At 30.5% G+C, this 27,505-nt stretch overlaps 1 protein-coding gene across 1 annotated transcript in view; it reads left to right on the forward strand.

The window, feature by feature from the left end:
* Positions 1-17,514, forward strand: part of LOC118183439 (very long chain fatty acid elongase 7-like) — a 31,078-nt gene extending 13,564 nt beyond the window's left edge. The window contains exons 4-7 of the mRNA XM_035352973.2: positions 3,179-3,235; positions 3,342-3,447; positions 5,966-6,102; positions 6,437-17,514. Coding sequence (XP_035208864.1) covers positions 3,179-3,235; positions 3,342-3,447; positions 5,966-6,102; positions 6,437-6,853 — 717 coding nt within the window. The 3' untranslated portion in view covers positions 6,854-17,514. The remainder of the gene's footprint in view (positions 1-3,178; positions 3,236-3,341; positions 3,448-5,965; positions 6,103-6,436) is intronic.
* Positions 17,515-27,505: the final 9,991 nt, after the last annotated feature.

The raw sequence follows: 27,505 nt of genomic DNA on the forward strand, positions 1-27,505 counted from the left end.
GCATGTATTGATAGCATGAGTCTGTCTAAACATAAAAGATATTTGTTTTCAAAGAAAATTTTATCTGCATATCTAAAAGATTTACTAAACTAAATTAATGAAAGCTCATAAAAATGCATGATAGTATGGGACTTGTTTGGAGAAGGAACTTCATATACGAAAAAAATTAGTGTTCAATTTATAAATTTTTTTCAGAACTATAAATATTGGATTTATTAAAGGAAGAAATCTGATATGTACACCACATGACTTCCTTGTACGGAATATTAAATTATACACATTTTTTCTTGCATTTCATTTTAACTTATTGAATCAAATTAAATCTACTTCGTCGATAGCGCATAAACAGCAATAGAATAAATGCACTCTTTAAAATTCCACTATATTTGTTTACCATAGCGACGCTCTGGTGCTAGGTTCACTTAACAGCATTATATTTCCTTTATATTATAACTATAATAACTATATATTATAACTCAGAATGCACAAAATTTATATCATTTGAAGAATTATCTAATTGTTGCCACATGTTCTATTCAAATGCTGTAATAAATCTAGAATGATGTATAAAAGAAATTAAGTAAACAAAACAAAAAAGAAACAGATTTTCACAGACAATTCAGTATTTCTCATGCAATTAATTCAATTCTCACTTCACAGCATAAAAACTCAAAATATCTACAGTCAAAAGTCGTTAATCCGGACTCGTCGGGACTTCGGCGATTCCGGATTATCGATTTTTCCGGATTATAGATCATCAGTTTAAATCTGGTAAAATGGCATGCAGAAATTATAAAATTAAAAATATAAAACCGTAATTTACGAAATAAAGAACAATTATGATCTAAAGGGTATCAAAATTTACAAAAAAAAGCTTAATATTTATTTGTTTACTTTATTAAACATTTCTTTCATTGTAAGTTGTTTAAGTTGATTCGTTTTTTATGTGATAATACATTCTCTTTAATTCTATAAACAGACATAATTTCTTGTTCAGTTACAAAGTTCCGCTGTTCACGTCCTATAATTGCTGTGTCGAGAATACCGACTAATTTGTCAATCGAAATTTTTTCGTTTTCAATAACCTCTGTCACTTTCTTCGCTATCGGAAGCGAATTATAATGACGAGGCATTTCATTTAAATCATATCAAAGATGAAGTACATCGAGATGAAATACTACATTAATGATCAAGATGAAATACTACATTAATTCAGTTTCATCGAGATGAAATACTACACTAATTAATTCAGTAAGCAATTATAAGCCAAATAAAATAAAAACATCTGCCCTTAAGATAAGGATAGTGAATTCATTGCACGCCGCCGCCGCGTTAAAGATAAACAAAGTTTAGATAAACAAACGTTAAAGTTTAGTTAACAAAATATATGCCTTTATCCATTTTTTTGCAGCAATTCCACTTTTTGTTTAATGGACTCCGAAAGATACTTTCGCTTTGTATATCCTTTACATATTAGTAAATATATATCGGAAATTCTATTTGACAAAATCGAAAGTTTAAGCTTACTTTTATAAAATTGCTCTAACAGTCTGCAAAAAATAATAATCCGGATCCAATTCGAAGATTAAGGAACAACGCAATCTGCAACATTAACTGAAATAGATAATTAGATAATTTTAGCTTAGCTTATCCCGTCCGTTATACATTAAACGCGCATTCGTAAACGTATTTTGCGCACGCGCACACGCAAATTCGTAGCGGTAAAGGTCTTACGCGCATGCGTCAACAGGACGCATGCGCAGAAAGTTTGTAGCTTTGAGGTCCGGATTATGGGTGTCCGAATTAACGACTTTTGACTGTGTATTCAAAATTACGGAGTAAGTCATAAATACTTATTTCCTCAATTAAATTCCAGAATAGATTAAATATGATTTAATTTGCAATAATAAAAGAAGGCGTTATCTTTGTTGTTGCAAAGCTTAGTTTCTCTAGATTGGCAATGAATCCGTTATTCTACCAAGTTGCATATGTAAATAAACATGGCCACCATCGCAAAAATAATTAGGCTTAGCCACACTTAAACAACTTTTAAATTGTTGATAACTCTAAAAATATTGCATGCAGATTTATTAAAGGCATAAAAACCTTAACCAGAAGATAAGAACAACATAATTCAATCATTTTTAAAGCAAAAAGTGCACAATTTACAAACGTATAATATTACAGAAACTGAGATCACTGAGCCGGGTAACAGAGTGGATATATATATAAATATATTTAACAAATATTCTTTATTCATATAAAGCAAATATAATTTATATATGTTTTGTGTTACTAATTGCAACCAAAATACAAGGTGCACATCTACATGCTATGTACAGCAGTCCTATGTACAAAATTTCAACATTCTGAGGCTACTCGTTTTTTAATTATGCGTGATATGTACGTTTAGACGCCACAAAAAATTTTCTTTTGAATTCATTTTAAAGCAGTTTTATAATTTTTTTGGAGTAAAACCATCTTTTATTCTGTCCTTACGTACAGATGTCACGCTAAGCATCGTTAAATTGCATTCTGTAGTGCTCAAAATGGATATTTTTGTTGAAATATGCTGCCCAAAATTTTTCATGATTACAGTACTTCCTTTTTACTTTGTACAAGGAAGTAAAAACTAGTTGTGGTTGAGGGTATCTCATGTACATCATTCAGAATTAAAGTGGGAACAAATGAAATCTGAGTGGTGGTTGTATTTTTAGCATTTTTGAGTTAGTGGTGTATTTTATCAATGAAGGATAATTTATTTTATTTATGCATCTCTATAAGTTTACGAAATAAATGTGTTTAATTGGAAAAAAATGTTCAAATTTGTAGATTTTTAAATGAAAACAATAGGGATTTAAAGATAAGATTAGATAATTTTTAAAATGTTAAATTTTCTCTGAGTGCTTTTGTATGGCTGATGTGTTACTTTTTATGAACAATTATGCATTATATATATATCTGCAGATTAATTAAAAAAAAAAAAAAAGATACGCAATTGAATAAAAGCCAAGTGTACTTTTTGGGGGAGGACAATCTGTGTAAGAACTGAAGGGAATAAATATACTTTAAAATGAAGTGGGTTACCATGTCAAAGTGATTTTAGCTTATAAACTTTTTCTAATAAAGTGTATCATTTAATAAGTCTGATCCCACATATTTTTATCTTTATTTTCAGATGGCAAGTGTATGTTGGTGGTTTTTTATATCAAAATTTGTTGAATTTACTGATACAGTAAGTTTTACTTTCTATCGAGTTTGTATTGCTTTTATTTTTTAGTAAAAAGTTTCACAATGTATAAAATTTTTATTGTCATTTAATTGTGTGTGTTAATTTTCAGATATTTTTTGTAATGAGGAAAAAATTTAATCAAGTATCTACTCTTCATGTGACCCATCATGGAATAATGCCTATGAGTGTATGGTGGGGTCTTAAATTTACACCAGGTAATATTTATATGGAATCTATATATAATGCACATTAAATTTTTTTTATTAATGTATGTGCCTTTTCATGCTCAAAATAATTCATTCTATAAACTTTATCACTCACCTTCAAAATATGCAATATACTTATTTCTGCTCTTATCTGTATGAATAAAATAGTTCAAATTGATATGTATATATATATATATATAACATATCTAAAAAATAACACAAAAGCTAGTTTATCAAAAGTTTTTAGAACAATATTTCTAATAAAAATTGTATTAATCTCCTTTTTTGCCTAAATTTATTAAACACTCATTAATTCTATAGATCATGAAAATTTCCTTCCTGCTATTTCAACTCTCTCAGTTTCTCATATCACCTTATTTTTGAACTATTTCCTAGCAAGGTATTTCTTTAGATGATAAAACATATGAAAATCACTGGGTACTAAATCTGGAATATATGATGGGAGATTTAAAATATCCTATTTGAATTCTTTGGAAGAAAAGTTCTGTTATATTTTTGCAAGTGCATTATCATGAAACAAGCGGATGTCATGTATAATATTTGCATTCTTTTGTTTTAGTTAATCTGTTCATTGCAAAAAGGATAACACTATATTTCCAGAAATTCAAAGTTTGCAATTTGCTTGAGCATTATTTACAGTAGTTCCAGGAAGCCATAAACTTGTAAAAGAAAACTCTGTGTCTAACTATGAAAACCAACATTTAATGGCATAGATTTTATTTTAGTAGAAGTGTTTCCAGTGGTTCAGCATACTTTCCTTTTTGTGGCTAAAAATGAGACTTGTAACACAAACACAATTTTCAAGAACTATCTAACCAAAATGCCCTTTATAATGAAGAGAAAAAGAACAAAGCAAATAATATCACCTAGGGAATGAAATCAAAAAGTTCTGTTTTTACATGTATATTTATGGTACTTCTCTTTGATTTAAATGTAAAAGCTTGTTGTTGTATCACAAGAAGCACTTCTGCTAAAATAAAATCTACATTAGTTGTTTTTCGCAGTCACTTTTATTGGCATGCCATGTATCTATCCTACATCAATCAAAAACTGAATCAGACTAAACTATGAATCGGACTAAACAATATTGCAATCAGATCACTGCATAAACATGTCAAGACTTGTCTCCCATTGATAGTGTTACCTATAAATTTTAGGAATTGAACTAGAACTTTGTAAACATGCTACATAATTATTGCTTGCCAGCAAACATTACACCATAGCTACCAACCTTGAAATATGAAAAACCTGAAGACTATCATGCGAAAACTTGGAGTTTCCAAGAGGTTTTTCATACTGTCTGGCTAATGTATTGAAAAACTCTAAATTGATTTGAATTTAGTCTACAATGAATTATTCAGGTCATTGAACTATTTGTATAGAGTGTATTAACACTTTACCAACTCATCGGCTTTTTATCGCCAACGCCTACCGACCAATAGCCTATTAATCGGCTTTTTTTGCCAACGCCTGTCGACAGATAGCCTATTAATCGCTTTTTTTCTCAGGGCTACCTAAAAATATCAATTGGTAGCCATAGCGATAAACAATTGCCGTTTGTTATATCATCTGCATTTTATTATTAGGGAGAATCTGCGGCTGAGTGGCTGGTCGGACATCGGTAAAGTGTTAATTACATAATTAGATATTCTACATTTTATGATCTTTGGCTACTTTCATTTCATAATTTTCTTGCACAAAATCCTGAGTAGGGAAGAAAGCTTTTGCTTATCAAGGTGCTTTTGAACATGACAAAAATAGAATTAATAATTAATGTTTATACTATTATATGGATAAACATAATTGTGAACCATTTATTGATGTTAAACAAAGTTAAATGCAGACATTGAATCTTCATAAAAAGTTCTACAAATGTGCATAATAAGTTAATTCAGATGGAATTTCTATAATTTCAGTTTCATCTTTTCAGGAATATGTAAGTAGTAGCAAAGGTATTTTTAATAGAATGTTTCTTTACTCTGATTGGCTGATAACTTACTGCATTTCAGCATTATTACTTAAACAGATTAATTCTAAGAGGCAGTTCAAAAAAACTGTTATAAATAATTTAGTTCAGAAAGGGGATGGCCAAGTAATTTTGAGCTTCATATATTTTCCTCCCCATCATTATATTTTTCTTATTGTCCTTAGTTGATGTTTATTATACCTTGAAATATATTTTTAGGTTAGTTGAAATAATCATGTGCCATAATGATTACTACTAAATGTTACACCGAATCTTTTCCTTTCAAATTTATATGTAATAAATGCCAGTTTTCTTAGTAAATGATGCATGTTCACTAATTGAAAAAAAGGAGAAAATTTCTTAAAGGACATAGTTTTAATAAAAGTTTATCTTCATTATTTTTTAATAAAGCTTGTAGAAACTTTTGCCAGATGTATAATTTTATGCATTTTTCATAAATTTTGTTCTTTGCATATAAATTCAAAATGTAAATTATTTCTTTATAATGGTGATTGCTTTATGAGTTTTTTAACATTTTAGGAGGACACAGCACATTCTTTGCATTTATTAACAGTTTTGTTCACATTTTGATGTACAGTTATTATGGCTTAGCAGCTATTGGACCACATATGAGCAAGTATTTGTGGTGGAAGAAATATATTACAGCAATACAAATGGTAAGTGTTTTAAAACGTTTTAGGTACTGATTTTTAGTACTTGGTGTTAGCAAGTGCACATTAATACACCCTGGAGCAGGTATTAAAATGTTTAGAGGCCCTAAGGATATGAAAGATTTTGGTGCCTTCACGTACATTAACACCTGATTTCCCCTTTCCCATTCCTTCTCTCTTGGCCCTGATTTAGCTGCACTATACTTTTCTTTGTATAACTTTCAGAGCTGCCAGTGCCAATGTAATTTTTTACGCAGCTGTTGCAGTTTCTTTCAACGATGCATATTATGTATAGATTTTGTGGCAGCACAACCCATGTAATTTATGCTTGTTTTTGCAGGTTCAGTTTGTGTTGATATTTACTCATTCATTTCAACTTCTATTTATCAACTGTGACTATCCCAGTGGCTTCATGTATTGGATTGGATTCCATGCAGTTTTGTTTTGGTTCCTCTTTGCCGATTTCTACAGGAATGCATATCGCAAGAAGAAACATTCTCTTTCTGAAGACTCGAAGACTGCACATTTAGAAAAAGAAGAAACTTCACTAACTTTCAGAAATGGCTATTCAGTTACAAATGGCCACAGTTTAGGTTCTAAGGCTTTTCTGAATGGTTGTTCAAAAGCAAACGGTTTTGTTAAAGGCAATGGATATGTACCGAATATTTCTGAGAATACTGAATCACAAGCACAATCTAATGAAATCCAGTGCCAAAAGGAATTAGAAAACAGTAATGGAGTTAAAAAAATTAATTAGTTTTAGATTTTCATACATAGTGACATTTGTACATTGTTGGCGAAATTTCATGAATCTCAGGCTGTATGTAATGTATGAAAAGCTTAGTTAGATTACAAGTACAAATCTCCAACTTTAAGTTCCCTCCCTTCCATTTGTTTTTTTAGTTTTCTATAAATATTTCATGAACAGTGAATTACTAGTGAATGAACCATTATAGAATTTCTTCAGTCTATGCAAAGCTAAATGTAATATAAATAACAACTTGTGATCTTAAAGTATTTTTTATACTTGCACATTTAGTATATGCATGCTAGAGATGCAAGTTCAAGAGCTGTATATGCTAATGAAAAAATAGGTATTAATATTTTGAAAGTTTACCTTTTCCCAAAGTGTATTGCTGTAAATTTTTGACTCGTGAAAAAAAATTATATAATATACATTACATTTAAAATTGTTTTCTACAAAAAGCAAAATGTGATAAAAGTGAAATTTTTGCTTACGGCATTATTTTTTGGAAAAATTGAAAATATCTAACGTATTTTCTAGAAGCTTTTTTCTTTTTATGAAAAAAAAAAAAAAAAAAAATTTTCTTTTCTCATGAATAAATTATAAGTAAGCTAGTAATAATGTGATACCATTTGGCACAAATCTCATTTGAGAGGTCATTAGGTTTGAAGAATATAAATTTAAATGATTCATTTTTTACAATTCTAGTGTTTTCCTATCTAAAGTCTTTATAAACAGTTTACAAGCACATTTTTGCACATAAATACTCGTGTAAGTTTCATTTTCATTATCCTGTAAAGCAGTGCTTCTCTTTCCAAATGCTGCAATACTCTGATATATAACAATTTTAATGAAATTTTTGGAGGGTAAATATTTTTAGCTGCTTTAAGACTATCCTTTTAACAATTGTAAAATAGTGTAAATATATTTATTTTTATGATAGTTGTAAGGTTTCTAAAATCTTCTGCTTCTATTAAGTGTAGTTTTGTTAGACCATTAATAGAGCGAGAATAATTCTTAAAATATATATCAAATGAATTGTGAAGTCTAGTACCTTCTTTTTTAGACGAAAAGATAGTATTGTACTTACTGATCTATAGAAATATCTAAACTAGTCACCACTTATTTCATAAAAATTAATAATCATCTATTTAAAAATTTAATAATTAAATGTCAGCTGTCTAAAAAATCATTTGTTATTTAATACCTTCATTATTTTCAAGGTATTTAAGCAATTGTTATTTCTAAAAGCGTACTCTGAAATACAATTTTTCCTTAATGAAAGTTATTTATTGAGCTCACAGTAATTACTTATAGATGAGATATGTTAAGTCATTTTTGATTATTCTGTAAGTTTGAATAAATTTCTCATCTGCATACTCGTAAATTTTTCTAATGTAAAATATGCAAAGGAGGGAGAAAATGCTGTAGAAAGTTTTTATTTTCCTGGTTTTTTTAAAAAATATGTATATGACCTTTTTATTGCTATGTCTGTGTTTACTTAATTATGCATTATAGTGGGAAAAAAAAAACTTCAGTCACACTTAAAAAATTAACCAAAAGCTTAGTTAAAAATGATAAATTTAATCTTTCTTTATTTTTGTTAATTTTAGCACTTTTGGGGGGTAACATAGTAGCACTTTTTTTTAAATTATTTTCTGAAATTTTATTAAAATGAGTGAAATTATTGCTGTGACTATATCTGGTGAAACATTCCTTTTTCATTATACTGCACCAGAAAAAAGAGCAGATGAACCATGTTGTGATTGTTAAAACTTTTTAGTGATTGCTATAAAATACTTATGGGAGCACTGTGGGCACTTTAATATTACAGACATGTGGAATTTTTGCTGTGCTTACCTCATTTGCTTTTTAGGACTAAACTCTTATAAAAACTTTTTATGAACATAGTTCTGTTTTTATAAGAAAAGGTAATGTTCATGAAAACACCGAATGAAAACTAATCCTTAAAAAATCACGGATATATTTCTATTTGCAATAATTCATGAAGCTATTTTCGTCCAAATGTTCAAACATCTCAACGAATATAATTATATTTAAATTGTGTAATTGTGAGTAAATATTTCCTGTAAATCAAGAAGTAATTACAGATTTAACTGAAGACTTAAAAACTGCATTTTGACTTTCCAAAAATTAAACTTTATTGGTATGCTCTTAGTATAGTTTTGATTTGGAGTACTTGTTAAGGTGATATTAGTAATAGTAATAGTTCTGTTGTGCAGGTAAAGTTTCTAATGTGTTCAAAAACAGAAAAACGTAATGAGACTGTGTTTTTTTTTTTTTTTTTTTTTTTTTTTTTTTTTGTGGGGAAGGAAAATCACCTTGTAGTTTTCCTTTAACAACTAAGCTAAACGAAAGTCTTATCCTTTCAAATCATCAAATAACTATTGAGTTAATTGTACCGCTTCTCTCTCTTCTTCTAATTTACTTTAAATCTGTACATGGCCAAATTTAAAGTTTGGATCTATTTACCTTTCTGTAATAATTTTAATAATAAAGGATTTTTTTAATTTATGCAGCATTATACAATTTTCCGTAAACAAAATTGTAGATCTACTGTTATCTCACTTTTAGTGTACAAGGTTTTGAATATTTACTTAACATATGTTTTTTATGTCTGCTTTAATATGTTTTACAGTGTTGTATTTCATTTCTAAATCTTTGTCAAATGGTTTCAAATGCAGTCCTAAGTATAAAAAAAGATTTATCTTTGGATATATATATATATATATGGTTAAGCTTCAGTTTTATCAACAGTTCAGTTGTAAATTAAATATTACTTTTGAGTATTTGATCTTGTATTTTTATAGTATTTGGTGATAATCATTTACTAATCAGTATATATATATATATATATATATATATACAAAACACTTCTGACCCTTTATGCTTTGCAGATAAGTCTTTAGCATAAACCAAAGAATGTGTCATTCATTTAGCTCTTTTAATTGTGGTTTTTGGAGTTTCATGAAATTTAGCTTGAGAGGTAAGCACTGCAGAGTTAAGATTATATTTGATTCAAATGATTAATATTTCCAATTAGCTTTCATTGCTAATGTTACTTATAAAAAAATGATTTTTTTTTTTTTTTTTTTTTTTTTTTTTTTTTTTTTTCTGTTGTTCAGCTCCTTACTCCTTTTATTAACCTATTTCCAAGTAGAAATATTTTAGTAATTGTTAAGGTAATTAGTTTCCAAAACAGAAACTCTACTTGGGTTTTAAAATTTTTTAGCATTTGAAAAAAAAAAAAAAAAATTCTGGATTTTTTTTTTTTTTTTTACTTTTGAGTTATTGTAGTGTTTAATATACCGGTGAATTTTATGGATTATAGTGTGTCTTTTTTTTTTTTTTTAAAGTTTTATCTTGTATATTTTTGATTTTGTTGTTCATTTCGTAAATCTCTTAGCAAGAAGGGGAAAGAATATGTATGAAATGTAAATTAGTTGATTGCTATAGCCTAAGATTTAAATTCATAATTATCTGTGATAATACATATGTATGTACAATGAATAGAATTAAGTCATGATTGAAATAAATCTATTGGTATATAAAGAATAAAATTGTTATACAGAGAAATTTCATAAAATGTATGAATGATTGTTTACTTTGATAATTTTTTAAGCTAAATCTAAAATATTTTTAATTTTAGGTTGATACTTTTAATCTAAAATCAGTGAAATTTAAATATTTTGATTCTGATTAGTATTTTACCATATCTCTTTCTGAGAGATTCTCTGCATGTTTTGAACTTGAATTTGGGTTTAAAGTATAAGAATCATTTTTTATGATGCATATTTCTATAAAATCAAAATATTTCTAATAATGATAATTATAATAAATAAAAAATACGAGAATGACATTTGTCCTATACGATTTTATATCAGCATATCTTTTCATGATCTTCTAGATTATTAGAACTGCATTGCAGTATTAAATGTACTTAGCAGTATTTTCTTATTACTGCCTTTTGAAAACAATCCCCCAAAATTTGTAATTTCAGCTGTTTTGAATGAGTAACATTAGTTATCATAGTTAAACTTCTTCCTGCCGTCATGAAATGACATGTATTTTAGGAAAAGTATTAAAATATCTAATTGAATAAACAAGATTAGTGTGCTCAGATTATAAATATAATTTTATTTGCCTTAGAAAACTCCAGGATATTTTTCTCTAACATTCATTTCATTTAAAATATTAAATTATGGATTTGCTTTAATCACAAGAAACTTATATACTCTACATACAGTATGGTCCAACCTTTAGTTACCCGAGGCCAGTCAAACTTTTATACAGGAAAGCGAGGGCCAGAAATATTAAAGAATGAAAGCAAATTACATATAATTTACTAATTTAACATATTACTTTATTTCATAATCAAAATATCAATGTGATAGTTGTGCTTTTGTGATGCAAATTTAACAATGGCCACTGTACTTCAGTAAATCAGTCTCAGACTCGATTGTAGTTTCTTCTTTCAATTGCTTACAAGATGGGAAGTGTGCTGTATTATTTGCCTTTAATTTACATTGCATCAAATTTTTTGTGGAAGTCAATCCACAAATTTATGTATGTTCATAAAGGTGGGAAGCATTTTGTTTTCTGCCTTGTAGTTTTAGGTTTAAATAATTTAGAAGGGCTGTTAAATCTATCAAGAAAACAAGATTATTTAAAATCAAAAATTTCTTCCATTTTTTTTTTTCTCCATTTTTCTTCCAGTTTTTCTTTCAGTAGCTTTCATGTTTTGCTGAGCCTTATATTTTTTCTGCAGAGAAATTCCTGGTGGATAATGCATTGGAGAAACAACCAGTGTATGCCTTTTTATTTCACACAGCCCTACTATCCCAATTCTATAGCTATTCATTTAGCTCCATCTGTTGCAGTGTCAGAGCACTTCTCCAAACCTCCATATTTAGAAATGACATTAGCCAATGCATTGAATACATCATTAACTTTGGTGCTGGTTTCTTAATGATTTTAATTCCAGCAGTTCATGAATTTCAAATTCTTTGTTTATTGTTCTAACTGATGTAAAAATAGCTAGCTGATGTCACCTGTATCTGTGCTCTCAGTTAAAACTTGAAAATAAAATCCGCATATTTCCAAAATTCCCTTGAGAGTACCTGAAACTTCACTGCCCATTTAATTAATTCTTCTGCTTGCTGTCTGATGAGACGAGAACACTGTTTCGAAACTTTTAGCCATCTTTTCTTTAAATGAAGATGCCATTTCTATGTCACAGCTTTTAATGAGCTTACTATCTCTAAAAGACTTTTAACTTGTTCTACCTCATAAGATGCCTTCAAACCAACAGTGTTTGATGGCTGCTGAAAGATATTCTTCTGTCTAGTAAGTTTCAGTCTCTTATTAAACACACAACTCTTGGCACTTCCTGGTATTACTCATATACTGATTTGCTCAAGGCTGGTATAATGTCTATTCACATTATTCTCCATTGAAACCCTTAAGACTTGAGAACAGATAACACAGTGTGGCTTTCCATTATGTTCAATAAAAAAGTAATCTTTTTTTTTTTCCACTTAGTCTGAAACTGGTCATATCTCGTCTTCGACATGCCATTTCTTAAGATCCACTGTTTTAGGTAGCACTAAATGAAAGTGAAATTTGAAGAAATGAATATTTAAGGTGCTGCTATCTCTGGGAATCAAAGAAACTACCATCTGATGGACAGCATTGCCAATAGCAATAAATCTTCTTTCTTGTATGTCCTGTAACACAACAGGGAAAAAAATGCTTAGCATTTGTCTTTCTGTCCTGAATTGCTGTGCTGATGGCATTTCCTTTAATTTTACTGAACACTGCCAGCTAATTTGTATCCTAATGACTGTTTTACATGGCCTGTTTCGCACAAATGCAGTAAGAAGAGTATATATATGTATATTTTTTCCAAATATTTCATTAATATTTTTTGTCCAGTAAGAAGGGCAAGGGCCAACAAAAATGAATAAGAGGGCCATCTGTAGCCTACAAGCCACGGGTTGGACCATACGGCTCTGCAAGATATTAAGAGTTCAAATGAGTGTCATTTTGTCCACTCGTATATCTCTGTAGCCCAAAGAAAACAATCAAGAGAAGTAAGATATTTTAGCAGCCCAATATGATTATAACTTTTACAATCCCTCTTGAAAGCTGATATTGAAGCAAATGGTATTTAGATACTTCTGAGCATTTTTTTTTGGGGGGGAAAGGCATGTGTTTATCTTTTTGACAATGCCTGTTTATTTTCTAGGCATGAAAAAACTTTTCTGCATGCAAAATAAAATCATAATTTGATATAAATTTATTTCTGTAGATAAACCGTATATTTGCATTTAGCATTTTAAAAATAAATTTTGCTTCAAGAAAATGTTACAGAATACCGAAATCTTTTGAAATTTTAATATGCACATTTTCTTAACCCTCTAAGCAGCATGGCAGTTTGGATCATATCATAAAGAGCTGTATTTAAACAACATTTATTAGCTAGATTTATATAATTATTTACATTATTCTCATTAGTTTTTATAACCTTCCCATCACTAAAACAGTATTTAGATGATTAATGAAAATAAAATACATTGGTCCACAAAATCTCTAAACAGTTTTAACAGCTTGTTTTTTGGGAATGGAACAACTTATACCTTTGGTAGTGGTCATACTTTCACAAGCAAGGTTAAAAGTTTTTTGTAACGACTAACGCAAGTTGCACAACCTTGGCATGGGACAAAATGACATCTGGTTGACAGCTTACCAACTGTAGACAAATGTAATTAATCAATGTATCGAGAAAAACTGTGGCTGTTATAGTTTGTTCATTGACGAAAAATGGTCCTAAAATATTATGTAGCATCCCACACCAAATATTCAGTTTTAGGCTGTCTCCCTTCAACACCCATGTAACATTAGGATTTTTGGATCCCCAAATCCTCCATACACATTATGTGTACGTTAACAAAAAGAAATTATTAAAATAGTGTAACATGTAGATTTTTATATACGTGCAATAACACCATTAAAATCTGAAGCACTACCTCTTACAGAGGGCTCACAGTAATAGGATAAATTTATTCAGGGACTTTGCAAACACCCTATATTTTAAATAATGATATGTATTAAGTAATAATAAATTTCACTGTTGATTAAAAGCTGTCTTGCTGCTTAAAATGTTAAGTAATGAGCATTCTTAATATCTTAAATTTTTTTCAACAAATGAAAGAAAGTATGTAGAGAAATAACTTTCAGATAAATTTTCATTTTATTTAGCCAATTATATTAATTCATACACAGAAACTTGTGTTTAGAAATCTTTATGTAGCTCATGTTTTCAGTTTGTTTTAATTTATTTGTTGTTAATCTGGTTATTTATTAGTATAATCATAGTAAATGTTTTTAGATTTATTTTCATTCGTTAATAATTTTTTGTCTGACAAACTTTTCTTCAAATTAATACTTTTTTGCCTGTGTCTACCTCAAATTATGCTTTCTATTAATTATTTTTATTTTAAAAAAGTGTTCAATTATGTAATAAACTGACATGCTCAATAGTTACCATTATGAGAGATTATCATTAGGTACTCTTTGTATAAAATAGTTTTTTTCCTCATATTTCTAATTTAACAAACATTTTATTAAATATGCATTAGTTTATGTATAGAACTAAAATATCTGCAAATTTTGCATTCAATAGACAAGCTTTGTTCACTTGTGACTTTGTAAAACAAAAAGTTTTGTAAATGCAGTCGTTTCACCTTCACCATTAGATGCTTAACATCATGTTTCTAAGCATTTTTAAAATAGTGCAACATGTAGATTTTTATAATGCTCGCACATTCCACATTTTTTTTTTCAAACTTTAACATTCCTTGCAAATTTTTTTTTGCCCAAAAGACTTTTTTATTACACTCCTTTAGTGATGTCCACGACTGCAGGAAAAATAAGTAAGGCATTATTTTTAAATTTTTGGGTTTATGATTTTCTAATAATAGAAGAATAAATTTTAATTTTTCTTAGTTAAAGCTATGTTTTCTTCTTCTTCGGTTTATGTTATTTTGTCTAATTATTTCATCAGATTAATATCAGGGTTATTAAATAATTTGCATTAAATTGTTGATAATACTTTTAATATGTTAATGTTTTGAAACTTCAGAATATTATTTGAATTTGTGCCACACAGAGCAGCCTTAGTAACTAAGTATTCTGCAAAGATTTTTAATTTTAGGAGTGTTTGTAAATGCTTGTTGTAATTTTTTCTGTGTTATGCAGTATTTCTTCCCTGTAGTAATGTTTAGTCACCATGACAAATTTTTCTACAATGGAAGGAAAAAGAGTCATTTTAAGTGATCAGTTTTTAAACAATATGCATCTTTCATATTTTAATATATCATTTATCTGTGCAAAAGAAATATTTTCATATTTCTCAAAGCAACAAGACTTAATAAATTGTGACTTTCATTGTTAAATAAAATTAGCACGTTTCCTCAAATGCCTTTGAAAGATAAAAATAACACCAGCAATATAGGATAACCTGTAGGTTGCCTCCAGTTTTAATACTTTTCTGGCTGCTTGATCTTTCATTTTTTGGGGGGGGGGATGAAATGTCAAATATGTGACAAGAGAATAACAATTTGTTGTGGCATAATACTGCATTGACATCATTTGGAGCAGTTTTTCAAACTGGAAATAATAATTTTTGTAAAGAATTTTGTGTAGATGTTATTACTTAAAATTTTAAAGTGCTGTAATTAAACTACGTATTAAATATGATAATTGATGTTGTATGACTTATTTCTATTTTTCTCAATTCTAATTTAAAATACTATTTTAATATAAAGTAAAATATGAAATAAAAAATGTCTTGTTATTTTAATATGCCCACTTGAAAATCTATTCAGTTTTTATGTGCAATTTAACATTTATAAAAAAAAAAATACTAGTAAGCTTTTGATTCTGTAATGAATTGAGTAATGCTTTAAATTAAAATAACCAACCAATGTGTCATTTACTCATAAACATAAACATTGATCAGCTGAGTGCGTTTGTAGTAGTTTAAAATGAAAATATCAATTATTTCATTTTCTTACGTATATATGTGTATTTTTAAATATAAGACTTATGTTGGTAATATTTTTTGTAATCTCAAATGATGTCGAGGTTACAATGTTTTTAATAGTTCAAAATGAGAAAAATAAATAAATATTAGTTTTATTTATTTATTTTTTTATTTATTTATTTATTTATTTATTTTTTTTTTTTTTTTTTTATTAAATGAGAAAGGATGCAAATATTCTTTTTATAATATTGCCAGCTGCACATCCATGTTAAACACAGCTTTTCCTTTTAGCCTTTCTATCTTCTTTGCCAATTTTTTTTTTTTTTTTTCCCCTCATCTTTCTGAATCATATCAACCACTGATACTGATGTCACTAGGAATAGTAACTAAAATAAACAATAGCTAAAGTAGGCGACTCATAACCTAAAACTAACATCAAAACAGTTCACAGAATGCAGTTCATAATTATAAGGCTTACAACATCTTATTGTATACTGTTGGAATCTTAAAATTCATAATTTTGTGTGTATAAAAATAACATTTTACGTGTTTTCAAAATGAAAGGTTTAAAACTTAGGATTCTGTTTTAAATTTCTTTACAAATTATTGCCATCTGCAGTTTCAAAACAAAGAATAACTAAACACTCTGAAATTTTCAGATTAATATTTTTGTTTGTTAACAGTTCATATAAACTTTAATAAACATGCCAGTTGAGGGAGAAAAAAAGAAAAAGAAATTAACCAAAAATTTGGAACCTTTTTTACACTTCTAAACAGTAACAATATTACAGATGAAGATAAACCCAGAGCAAATCATTTGGATGTTTTCATCAATTTACATGCCAAATATAAATATAGTGAATATAAAGAAAGTATGGGAGCAATAAGTATTCTGGAAACATAGATCATGTGACTGTATCTAAGGATATACACGTTTTCTAATATGAGATATTAAAGTAATTTGCTCCTTATTCTTCTCTAATTTCAGTGTTAAAAGAAAATGCATTTCCTAAATTTTATCTTGGACCATTTATCATTTTAACCATGTATTTTCCAGAATATCTTTAGTATATCAAACTGACATGTAGGAAGGCCTTTTTTATATGAAAGCTCTTCTCCCTTATAAAATACTTCAAAACATCAAATAAGATTTTCAGGCATGTAAGGTATTTCTCTTAAAATACAGAGTCTTGCATTACTGATACTCAGCCAGAACAGTTAATCATCACATAGGTGAGATGACTGTAATTATACAAGTTTGATTTCTTTATTGAAATTTAAAGGTTAGTTTTAAATTAAGGAAATAACTTGACTGATAATAACGATATTGTCACACATGTGCTATACCTTAAATTTGAGCTTGAAGTGCATTATGTAATGAATAATTTAAGTGACTAATAACTTGTAGACTAATTTTATATAATGTGTAACTTTTTATGCTTTTAGATTTTAAAATAAAGCTTATTTAATATCTTTGTGAATGTTACTGAATTTGAAATAGTATGAAGCATTGGATGAAATAACACTGCCTTTATATATCAATGTTGCTAATTAAGAAAAGTCTGATATGTATGCTTTTGCAAAGAAATATAAATTTATGAAAGATTTATGGAGTGTTTATTTGATTCTGTGTGAAATTACTTATGAATGTCAACATGTCAATTACAGAAATGTTATTCTGTTCTAGAGGAAGTGGGTTTTCTCTTTTTAATTCCTGCTAACCAGATAAACTACTAACTGGGATACAAATTACTAATTCTTTCATAATGCATTTTAACTTTAACTGTTTTCCAGAGCGATTTCTCTTTTCTTACATTTCCTATTTTCTAGTTGTTGTCAGGAAATATTTGTTAATGCAATGCAAATTATATCATAAGAGATTGTTCAGTTATTGAAATCTGCAGCAGTTTTGTATCACATTCATTGTATTTATATAATAAAAATTTGCAGAGCTTTGAAGTTTAGCCCTAATGCTGTTAAACCTTCTTTGAAATAATTAAATAGTTTTTAGAGACATTTGGAAATTACATTGTGATCATGAAAGAATCTTAATTCTGTAATGTTGGGTAAATTATTTCTGAATTATAAGAAAAATGATATAAATCTTCTTTAAGTTTTATGCAGTTCAAATATCTTTAGAAATTTCTTGCCATACCTTTTATACCATAGGATTACTTGTTTAAAAGGCATATTTATAGAAGAGGCTTCAGAAAATGTGAAAAATGAAATCTGGGCTAATGATGATATTGTCTTGCCTAGGCTAGTTCTCAGAGCCTCAGGGAGGTTGAACTTCTGCTTCCGCCCCAGTTTTGAGGGAGAGCACTCCAGGAGGTGAACCTAGGGTTTCCCACCCTCCCCCCTACCACCAAACCACAGGAGAGGACTTCCGGCTTGCCATATAGTTAAGAGTGTCTCCATGCCGCAAAAACACTATACAAACATCCAGGCCCTTCGGTACCGCAGTAGGCTCCGTTAACCACTATATCACCTGGGTGGCTGGGACTAATGATTTTTCATCACTAAAGCAAGGCAGTATTCTTTCATGGTCCTACAACAGGCAGTTTCTTCGTTTTTATGAAAGTATAGCGTGAATTGCTGCATCCAAGATTCTAGACCCAGGTTTTGAGAGCATGCTCTGAAGCCAGCTCTTGCGTTTCATCATAACAATTGTAGTACAGAATAATGAGTGATTTAGGAGGACTATTCTTTGTGTAACTGAAAAGAATGTTCCGAAATGTAAGTTTCATACAATTCTAGCATATCTCAGGATTTATTTCAGGAACATTAATAATCTGTTAAAAAATACTAGCTCTTATTACCAATTTTGCTGCCACTGCAGATTTTTAGACCAAAGGGACGTTAGACCCAAAGACTAATAGCCTTAATAATAACATTGCAAGACTATTATGAATAGCCTAGGCAGTGTTATTAAGGCTATTAGTCTTAAAATGGCATTTTGCGTGGTATCACTTTCTGTGTTGATGCACTTTTCAAACTGCTGTCACTAAATATTATTGCCATGTACTTATTAAAGAAAGTTGTAGAGTTCCTCTTATTCTACTAACAGAAACCGTGAAAACTAGGGTTAACTAACTTTTATTTCACTCAAAATCAGATGAATAGTCGGCCCCTTTCTTTGGGCTAACAACAAAGCCTCCACTCATGCTTGTAATCAAAATAAGAACTAAGAAACTTAGCTGAAGCTAACACAAATCTAACGTAGTTAGCCCTTAACTAGCCGGTGAATATCAAAAGGCACATAATATACGGCCAAGCTTCTAAAGAGACTTAGACCAAAGGTAAACATGTGCTAGTCAGGATTCCTAACTCTCTCTCTCGAAGTAAGTTGAACATTTCTTGAATACTACTTCTAACTCATTTGCATTCAACAATTCTAAAAACTGATTCTGGTAGGGAGTTGTAAAGTTGAAACAAGGAACAATAGGAAAACACAAATTAAAATAATTTAAAAAATTAAAACATATCTTGTAAAGTAATGACGAATCTGCATGAATGTTTCTCACATTATGCAAAACAACGGTACATACAGCCATCAAATGTTGTACCATAGTTGTATCTCTGTCAAATAAACAAGACTTGTTCTAGGCTAAATATTTATCTTTATATACAACTATGTATAAATTACAATTTAAAAAACTTTAAAATATATTTTCACTACAGTAGAGTGCACAAACCAGCGTCCGCTCTTTTCTCTTCCACACCTTCATCTCTTTCTTACTCTCACCTGCAACCAGGGGTAAAAATCCACTCCCTTCTTTGGGCAAAGGCGAGAAGAGGGTTCTCTGTCCTTTCTTTTAGGGCGGCTGACCAAGTATTCTTCAGAGAAGGGGAACGCTACAGCTCCTTCCCCCTTCGAAGAAGGGATAAGTATATTTAATTGAGATAAAGAATTAGTTACACACATACATAAGAAAAAAATCACCTAAAAGTACCATGATATTACATCAAGGCCAGTGACACAATTAAAATACATAAAATTCACAAAAGAATACAGAGATAAATACAAGTTAAAGCTAAAGTATATACATTTTTTTAAAGTTATAGACCTGCTTAGGCTGTCAGCATTTTTATGGCTCTTCCCAGCTCGATGAATAACTTGGAACTTATACGGTTGCAGGGCTAAAGCCCATCGGATTAGCCTGGGATTAGAACTTATTAGTTTTTAACCAAACTTAAGGGGTTGTGGTCAGTAATTACAGTAAATTTTGGACCGTCCAAATAATAATGCAGTTTTTTTACAGCAAAAACTATACATGCGCATTCTTTTTCAGTTGTACTGTACTAAGCTTTCGTCACTGAAAACTTCTTGCTTAAGTACAAGATGGGATTTCAGTGTTGTTCTCATCCATTTGTATTAACACTCCTCCCATCCCTAAATCGGAAGCACCGGTTTGCACCACAAACTCTTTATTAAAATCTGGTGCGTGTAGCACAGGTTCCTTCGTTAATTTTTCCTTCAACTGAATAAATGCGTATTCGCATTTCTTTGTCCAAAGAATTTACCCTTTAAGGCATTTGTGAGTAGAGAAGCTATAACTGAAAACAGAAATTTACCTGCTGTAATAACCTGCCTAACCTAAAAACGCCCTTATCTGAGTTTTTGTTTTTGGAGTGGGATAATCAGCTACTGCTTTGCCTCAGCCGGTCGTCTGATTCCCTGTCCTACGATGTGCTCCAGATACGTTGCATAGTTTTGAGCAAAACAACATTTTGATGTTTTAATGGTCAAATTTGCTGCAGTTATTTTTCCCAAAATGCAATTTAAATGCATATGATCTTCCCAAGTATTGGAAAAAATAGCAACATCGTCCAAATACTGGACAGCAAAGCCTTCACACCCTTTTAATAACTCAGCTATCAACTTACTGAAAAAGTAGGGAGCATTTTTCAACCCAAATGGCATATGCAGTGGTCTATATGTCCCAAATGTCAAGACAAAAGCAGCCAATCTTTGGGCCCTTAAAGGAATTTAATAGTATCCCTTTGCCAAATCTAGAATTGTTATACAGTAAAAAGTTGTTAATTCGGACACCCATAATCCGGAATGATCTATAATCCGGATCTTGAAGCTACAAACTTTCTGCGCATGCGTCGTGTTGACGCAGCCGTAAAGGCGCAGCAAGACCTTTACGGCTGCGAACATGCTTATGCGCGTGCGCAAAATACGTTTACGAGTGTGCGTTTAATGTATAACGGACGGTATAAGCTAAGCTAAAATTATCTATTTCAGTTAATGTTGCAGATTGTGTTGTTCCTTAATCTTCGAATTGGATCCGGCTTATTATTTTTTGCAGACTGTTAGAGCAATTTTATAAAAGTAAGCTTGAACTTTCGATTATGTCAAATAGAATTTCTGATATATATTTAGCGAAAGTATGTTTCGAAGTTCATTAAACAAAAAGTGGATAAAGGCATATCCTTTGTTTATCTTTAACGCCACAGCGCGCAATGAATTGGAAGTTGATTTGTCAGCACTATCCTTATCTTCAGGGCAGATGTTTTTATTTTATTTGGCTTCCTTACTAAATGTAGTATTTCATCTCGATGTACTCCGTCTTTGATATGATTTAAATCAAATTCCTCGTCATTATAATTCGCTTCCAATAGCGAAGAAAGTGACAGAGGTTATTGAAAACGAAAAAATTTCGATTGACAAATTAGTCGGTAGACACAACAATTATAGGACTTGAACAGCGGAACTTTGTAACTGAACGAGAAATTATGTCTGTTTATAGAATTAAAGAGAATGTATTATCACATAAAAAACGAAGCAACTTAAACAACTTACATTGAAAGAAATGTTTAATAAAGTAAACAAATAAATATTAAACTTTTTTTTGCAAATTTTGATACCCTTTAGATCATAATTGTTTTTATTTCATAAATTACGGTTTCATATTTTTAATTTTATAATTTCTGCATGCCATCTTACCAGATTTAAACTGATGATCTATAATCCGGAATCGCCGAAGTCCCGGCGAGTCCGGATTAATGACTTTTGACTGTATATCTGGCAGATGAAACAAGCTCCACTCTTTCCTCTATATTTGGCAGGGGGAAGAACTCAGTGCATATTACTTCATTTAGGTGCCAGTAATCTATACAGGGGCTCGAGTCTTTCTCGAGCACCTGTATAGATTAAATATTACATGATAAATAAGAAGTCTCTTATTTATCATGTAAATATGTCACAACCCATCTGAAAGTAAGAATGAAGAGTGTGTGGATCAAGAGGTAGATTTTCTGTATCTAGATCCAAATCTTAACATTTACGATTTCGAAGACATCATCCAATCTAGCAGCTTAGAAGATCGGCTGGAACCTCGCCATGTACAGTTACGAGATTTTCTAAGAATTTCTCCAAAGAGCCGGGAATAACAGAATTAGTAGTGCATGACATTTAATTAATAAGCAACAAACCAGTTAGATCCAGACCCTATAAAGCATCCCCAAGGCAAATGGAAATTTTGAAAATGGAGATTCAGAGGATGCTAGATTTGTACATAATCGAAGTAGGGAAATCGGACTACACTTCCCGTATGATTCTAGTGGAGGTGCTCGAGAAAGACTCGAGCCCCTGTATAGATTACTGGCACCTAAATGAAGTAATATGCACTGAGTTCTTCCCCCTGCCAAATATAGAGGAAAGAGTGGAGCTTGTTTCATCTGCCAGATATACAGTCAAAAGTCATTAATCCGGACTCGCCGGGACTTCGGCGATTCCGGATTATAGATCATCAGTTTAAATCTGGTAAGATGGCATGCAGAAATTATAAAATTAAAAATATGAAACCGTAATTTATGAAATAAAAACAATTATGATCTAAAGGGTATCAAAATTTGCAAAAAAAAGTTTAATATTTATTTGTTTACTTTATTAAGCATTTCTTTCAATGTAAGTTGTTTAAGTTGCTTCGTTTTATGTGATAATACTTTCTCTTTAATTCTATAAACAGATATAATTTCTTGTTCAGTTACAAAGTTCCGCTGTTCGAGTCCTATAATTGCTGTGTCGAGAATACCGACTAATTTGGCAATCGAAATTTTTTCGTTTTCAATAACCTCTGTGTTACTTTCTTCGCTATCGGAAGCGAATTATAATGACGAGGAACTTGTTTTAAATCATATCAAAGACGGAGTACATCGATATGAAATACTACATTTGGTAAGGAATTATAAGCCAAATAAAATAAAAACATCTGCCCTGAAGATAAGGATAGTGCTGACAGATCAACTTCCAATTCATTGCGCGCCGTGGCGTCCCCCCCCCACACACCACAGAGCAGCGTGAAATTGATAAACAGATTTCAGAATGGTTAGAGAAACGAAGGACATGCTTTTATCCATTTTTTGCAGCAATTCCACTTTTTGTTTAGTAAACTTCCAAACATACTTTTGCTTTGTAGATCCTTTACATATAAGTAAATATATATCGGAAATTCTATTTGACATAATCGAAAGTTCAAGCTTACTTTTATAAAATTGCTCTAACAGTCTGTAAAAAATAATAAGCCGGATCCAATTCGAAGATTAAGAAACAACGCAATCTGCAACATTAACTGAATTAGATCATTTTAGCTTAGCTTATACCATTCGTAATACATTAAACGCACATGCGTAAACGTATTATGTGCATGCGCACACGCATATTCGCAGCCGTAAATGATCTGCGTCATCGTGACGCATGCGCAGAAAGTTTATAGCTTTGAGTTCCAGATTATGGGTGTCCGAATTAACGACTTTTGACTGTATAAGTCAATCTTTTTTCCTTTTTCGAAGAAAGGCATTTTAACCAAAGTCTGTACTTCGAATTTTCAAACACTAATCAAAAATACAATGCATTATAAGTAGCAATGAGATTAACATTATTAGTAGCAACCATTAATGCACAGTGATTTTACAAACATCATAACACGATCTGATTCTTAACATAACAAGAATTCAGTATACTCAGAACTACAATTTTCAAAACGCTTGAAATTTCCTTAATATTATTAAAATCTAATACACACTATGGCTACATTCACAGCATTAATGAATTTAGTTTTAGTAAGTTTTTACGAGTACATACTAATAAAAACAATAAGTAATTCAATAACAATTCGTACACAATAAGCCCACCATCAATAACAATCCAATTAAATAAATTTCAAATGTACTTAATTTAATAAATCTCAGTTATCACAACTACAGTAGTGCTGATGTGTTTTCTCATACATTAAAAAAAAAAAAGTCACTAATTCTTATACTGTTAAATAACAATAAAATCAATATACATTAACTCCAAACATAATTAATTTTTGTTGGATGTTACATTAAAAAATGTTAAAACAGGACAAACGAATAACAACAGTAAAAAGACCTTTCATTATTTTCTATGCTACTGAATTTCTACCTATTATTTCAACAATTATGCAAATTGTTATGAAAAATCATTATAAACTAACACCATAACATACACATATATACGAGTTAAAATGCATATCAAGGAAGACAATGTATCAACTTTTAACAAAATTAACTACTTAGGATATGTCACTGCCTTAATGTAAAAATCAAGGTACTTACCCTGTTTGATGACTTGTTAGGTGAAGATTCACTGATACTATACCTATTCTATATGATCTTCAGAGTCACAAGATTCCCATCAACACAGAATTTATGTGATCAACTTCTGTAGAACGTGCTGACTCTTCCTTCACAACATGGAACTTTAACGTTATAATATAAAAATCAGGATGATTTCTGATAAAGAAAACGTGTTGTGCAGAACCGTGGCAGTTCTCTAAAATATCACTTAGATCAAACGAAGAAACTGGTATGATCACAACAACTCAGAAATCAGGATGATTTTTGATGATGAAAACTCGTGCAGAACCGTGCCTTTTCTCTAAAATATCACTTAGATCAAACAAAGAAACTGGAATCAGGATGATTTTGGTTCCGTCAACTTATGTAGATCAACACCAGAACTTGAGCTGATTTCTAAACTCCACAGAATCACGAGGGTGCTGTCAAAACTTCACTCAATCAGGATGATTCGTTCAAAACTGCAAACCTCATAGAATCAGGAAGATTCTACTCAACTGTGTCGAATTCAAGCATCACTTCTTCGCTTGACTAGTGGGCCTTTTAAAATCCTGCCACCAATTGTGCCATAGTCGTATCTCCGTCAAATAAACAAGACCTGTTCTAGGCTAAATATTTATCTTTATATACAACTATGTACACATTACAATTTAGAAGAACTTTAAAATACATTTTCACTAGAGCGCGCAAACCAGTGTCCGCTCTTTCCTCTTCCACATCTCCATCTCTTTCTTACTCCCCCCTGCAACCAGGGGGAAAATCCACTCCCCTCTTCCGGCCAAGGCGAGAAGAGGGGTTCTCTGTCCCTTCTTTTAGAGTGGGTGACAAAGTGTTCTTCAGAGAAGGAGAACATTACAACATAGTCCTCCAACATGTGCACTTAGAAGCCTGAATTTTTTAATTTCAAATTTTGTAAAACTAACGAATTTTTGATTAACAAACTCAATGATTTCAAAACAAGTCATGGCGCAACACTGTACAGGGAAAAAAAATATTTTTATCTCCAGCGCTCGACTGTGCATCGGAAATTCTAAAGATATGCTGTTTTTAAATATTTTGTGATATTGCTGTTGAATTGAATTTTATGTGGTTTAAGTGCAAAAAACATATTTAATAAATAAAAGTAGCACACAAAATGTGAAAAAAAGTGCTCTTTTGGGCATGATATAAAATCTGAAAGCTTTCAGATTTTCTTTTTTTCTAGCCTTAAATGTTGTATGTACAAAATGCAGTATCTAAATGCTTGTTAAATATACTTTCTTTACTATCCATTCATCGAAGTATCAACACTTTTGGCAATTTTGCTAATATACTTAGGTACTTTAATCATGTTTTCAAATGGATCACTAAATAAAGAAATTAGAAAATGAGTAAATAAAGTTTAGAAATAATTAACTTTTAATGGACTTACAGCAGAGATTTTGACTCTTTGTTCGTTACTTTCTTGGCATTCTCTTCATATCTCCTTGGTACTGCTAGAAACTTGCATTGTTTTGCTACTTAACGGGCTTGCTTGTCATTTTTTAAAGCCTAGTAAGCCCCGTCTCTCTTCTCTAAATAGAATAAGCGAATGTGTGAAACTCACTACAGTATGAATTGCATGAGAATGGGAGAATTAAAAAGGAGTGAACGATTCCAAGTTTTAAAGTTATACAGGGTGGGCATAAAAAGACTCCCCATATATATATATCTAGTGGTCTATCTGCTCAACCAATAAAAATGATGATTTAAAACATTAGAAATCTTATGTTACCTTCTTTTTCAGTGAAAAAACTTTGAATGGCAATGCCTATTTTTCCCCTGCACATTGCAAAACTATAATGGCGTTGGGACGGAAATTGCTGGCTTAAGACATTTGCAAAGAATCACAAACATTATAAAAGATCAATAACAGCAGAAGAGAGGAGAGGGAAAAAAATAACTTTTATTGGAATTAAAAGTTTTTAACGTGCTCACCTTTGCATGTGGGAAATTGTTGATAACAATGATGATCATAAATAATATTTTTATGGCTGTATAACTTTATATTTTTATGGCATCTTTCAGTTCTGACAGATCTTGTGGGTTTGATGTGTACACCTTAGATTTCAGATACCCTAGAACCAGAAATCCATCGGAGTGAGGTCAGGGGATCACGGTGGCTATAAAACTACAAAGTTATGGGAGATGACTATCTTGAAATGTTGAAAACTTGTGATTCCAATAAAAGTTTTTTTTTTCTCCTTTTCTCTTGTCGCCATCAGTTCTTTACAATGCTTATCTTTACAAATGTTTTACACTTGCAATTTTTGTCACACGTGTACTGTTCCAATGTCATTTATAGTATTTGAATGCAATGATGAATTTGTGTAGGAAAAAGTGAGTGCTATTCTTGGGAAAATGTTTTTGTACCATTAGCTTCCACCATCTTGCCTGACCTTCTTCCTTTCATAGTCGCAGGATCTTTTTAATTTTCAGCACACTTCTTCATAGTCAAGCATTCATTTCCATCGCAGATGCAGCTGTCCACTTGTTACAACACCATTGCATTCTCTCTGGGATTGTAGTTTTCTGGGCCTTTTGCCTTTCATTGTCCTTCTTGAAGCTGACTTGGCCTTTTACTCGAGTGGTTGTGACATCTACTCACATAAGTTGTTTTTGCCTCTGAATTTTTGTTACCTTCTTTAAAATTTTCGAACTTTCTTAAACTTCTCATCCTCGTCTACATCTCTCGTTATATCAAATATCAGATTTTTTCCTTTCTTTACTTGATCAGCAACTTTCCTTTTGCTCTGCGTGCTTTCCATAGACTTAGATGTAACTACAGCACCCGCCTTTAATAATAATTTATTCCAAAACTGAGAATAATTTTAATTCTATTACTATCTACATGCACTGCTATATATAACTGTGGTCAAGAAGGGAACATCTTAAAATACTTTATGCGAAGACCTGTGTACATTTCTCAAAAATTTGACTTGACAGTCATGAGAAATTACTTTTAATTG

This window comes from Stegodyphus dumicola, chromosome 12, assembly GCF_044657685.1.
Source record: "Stegodyphus dumicola isolate Sdum_Otavi_A_Nest chromosome 12, ASM4465768v1".
NCBI classification, from domain to species: domain Eukaryota; kingdom Metazoa; phylum Arthropoda; class Arachnida; order Araneae; family Eresidae; genus Stegodyphus; species Stegodyphus dumicola.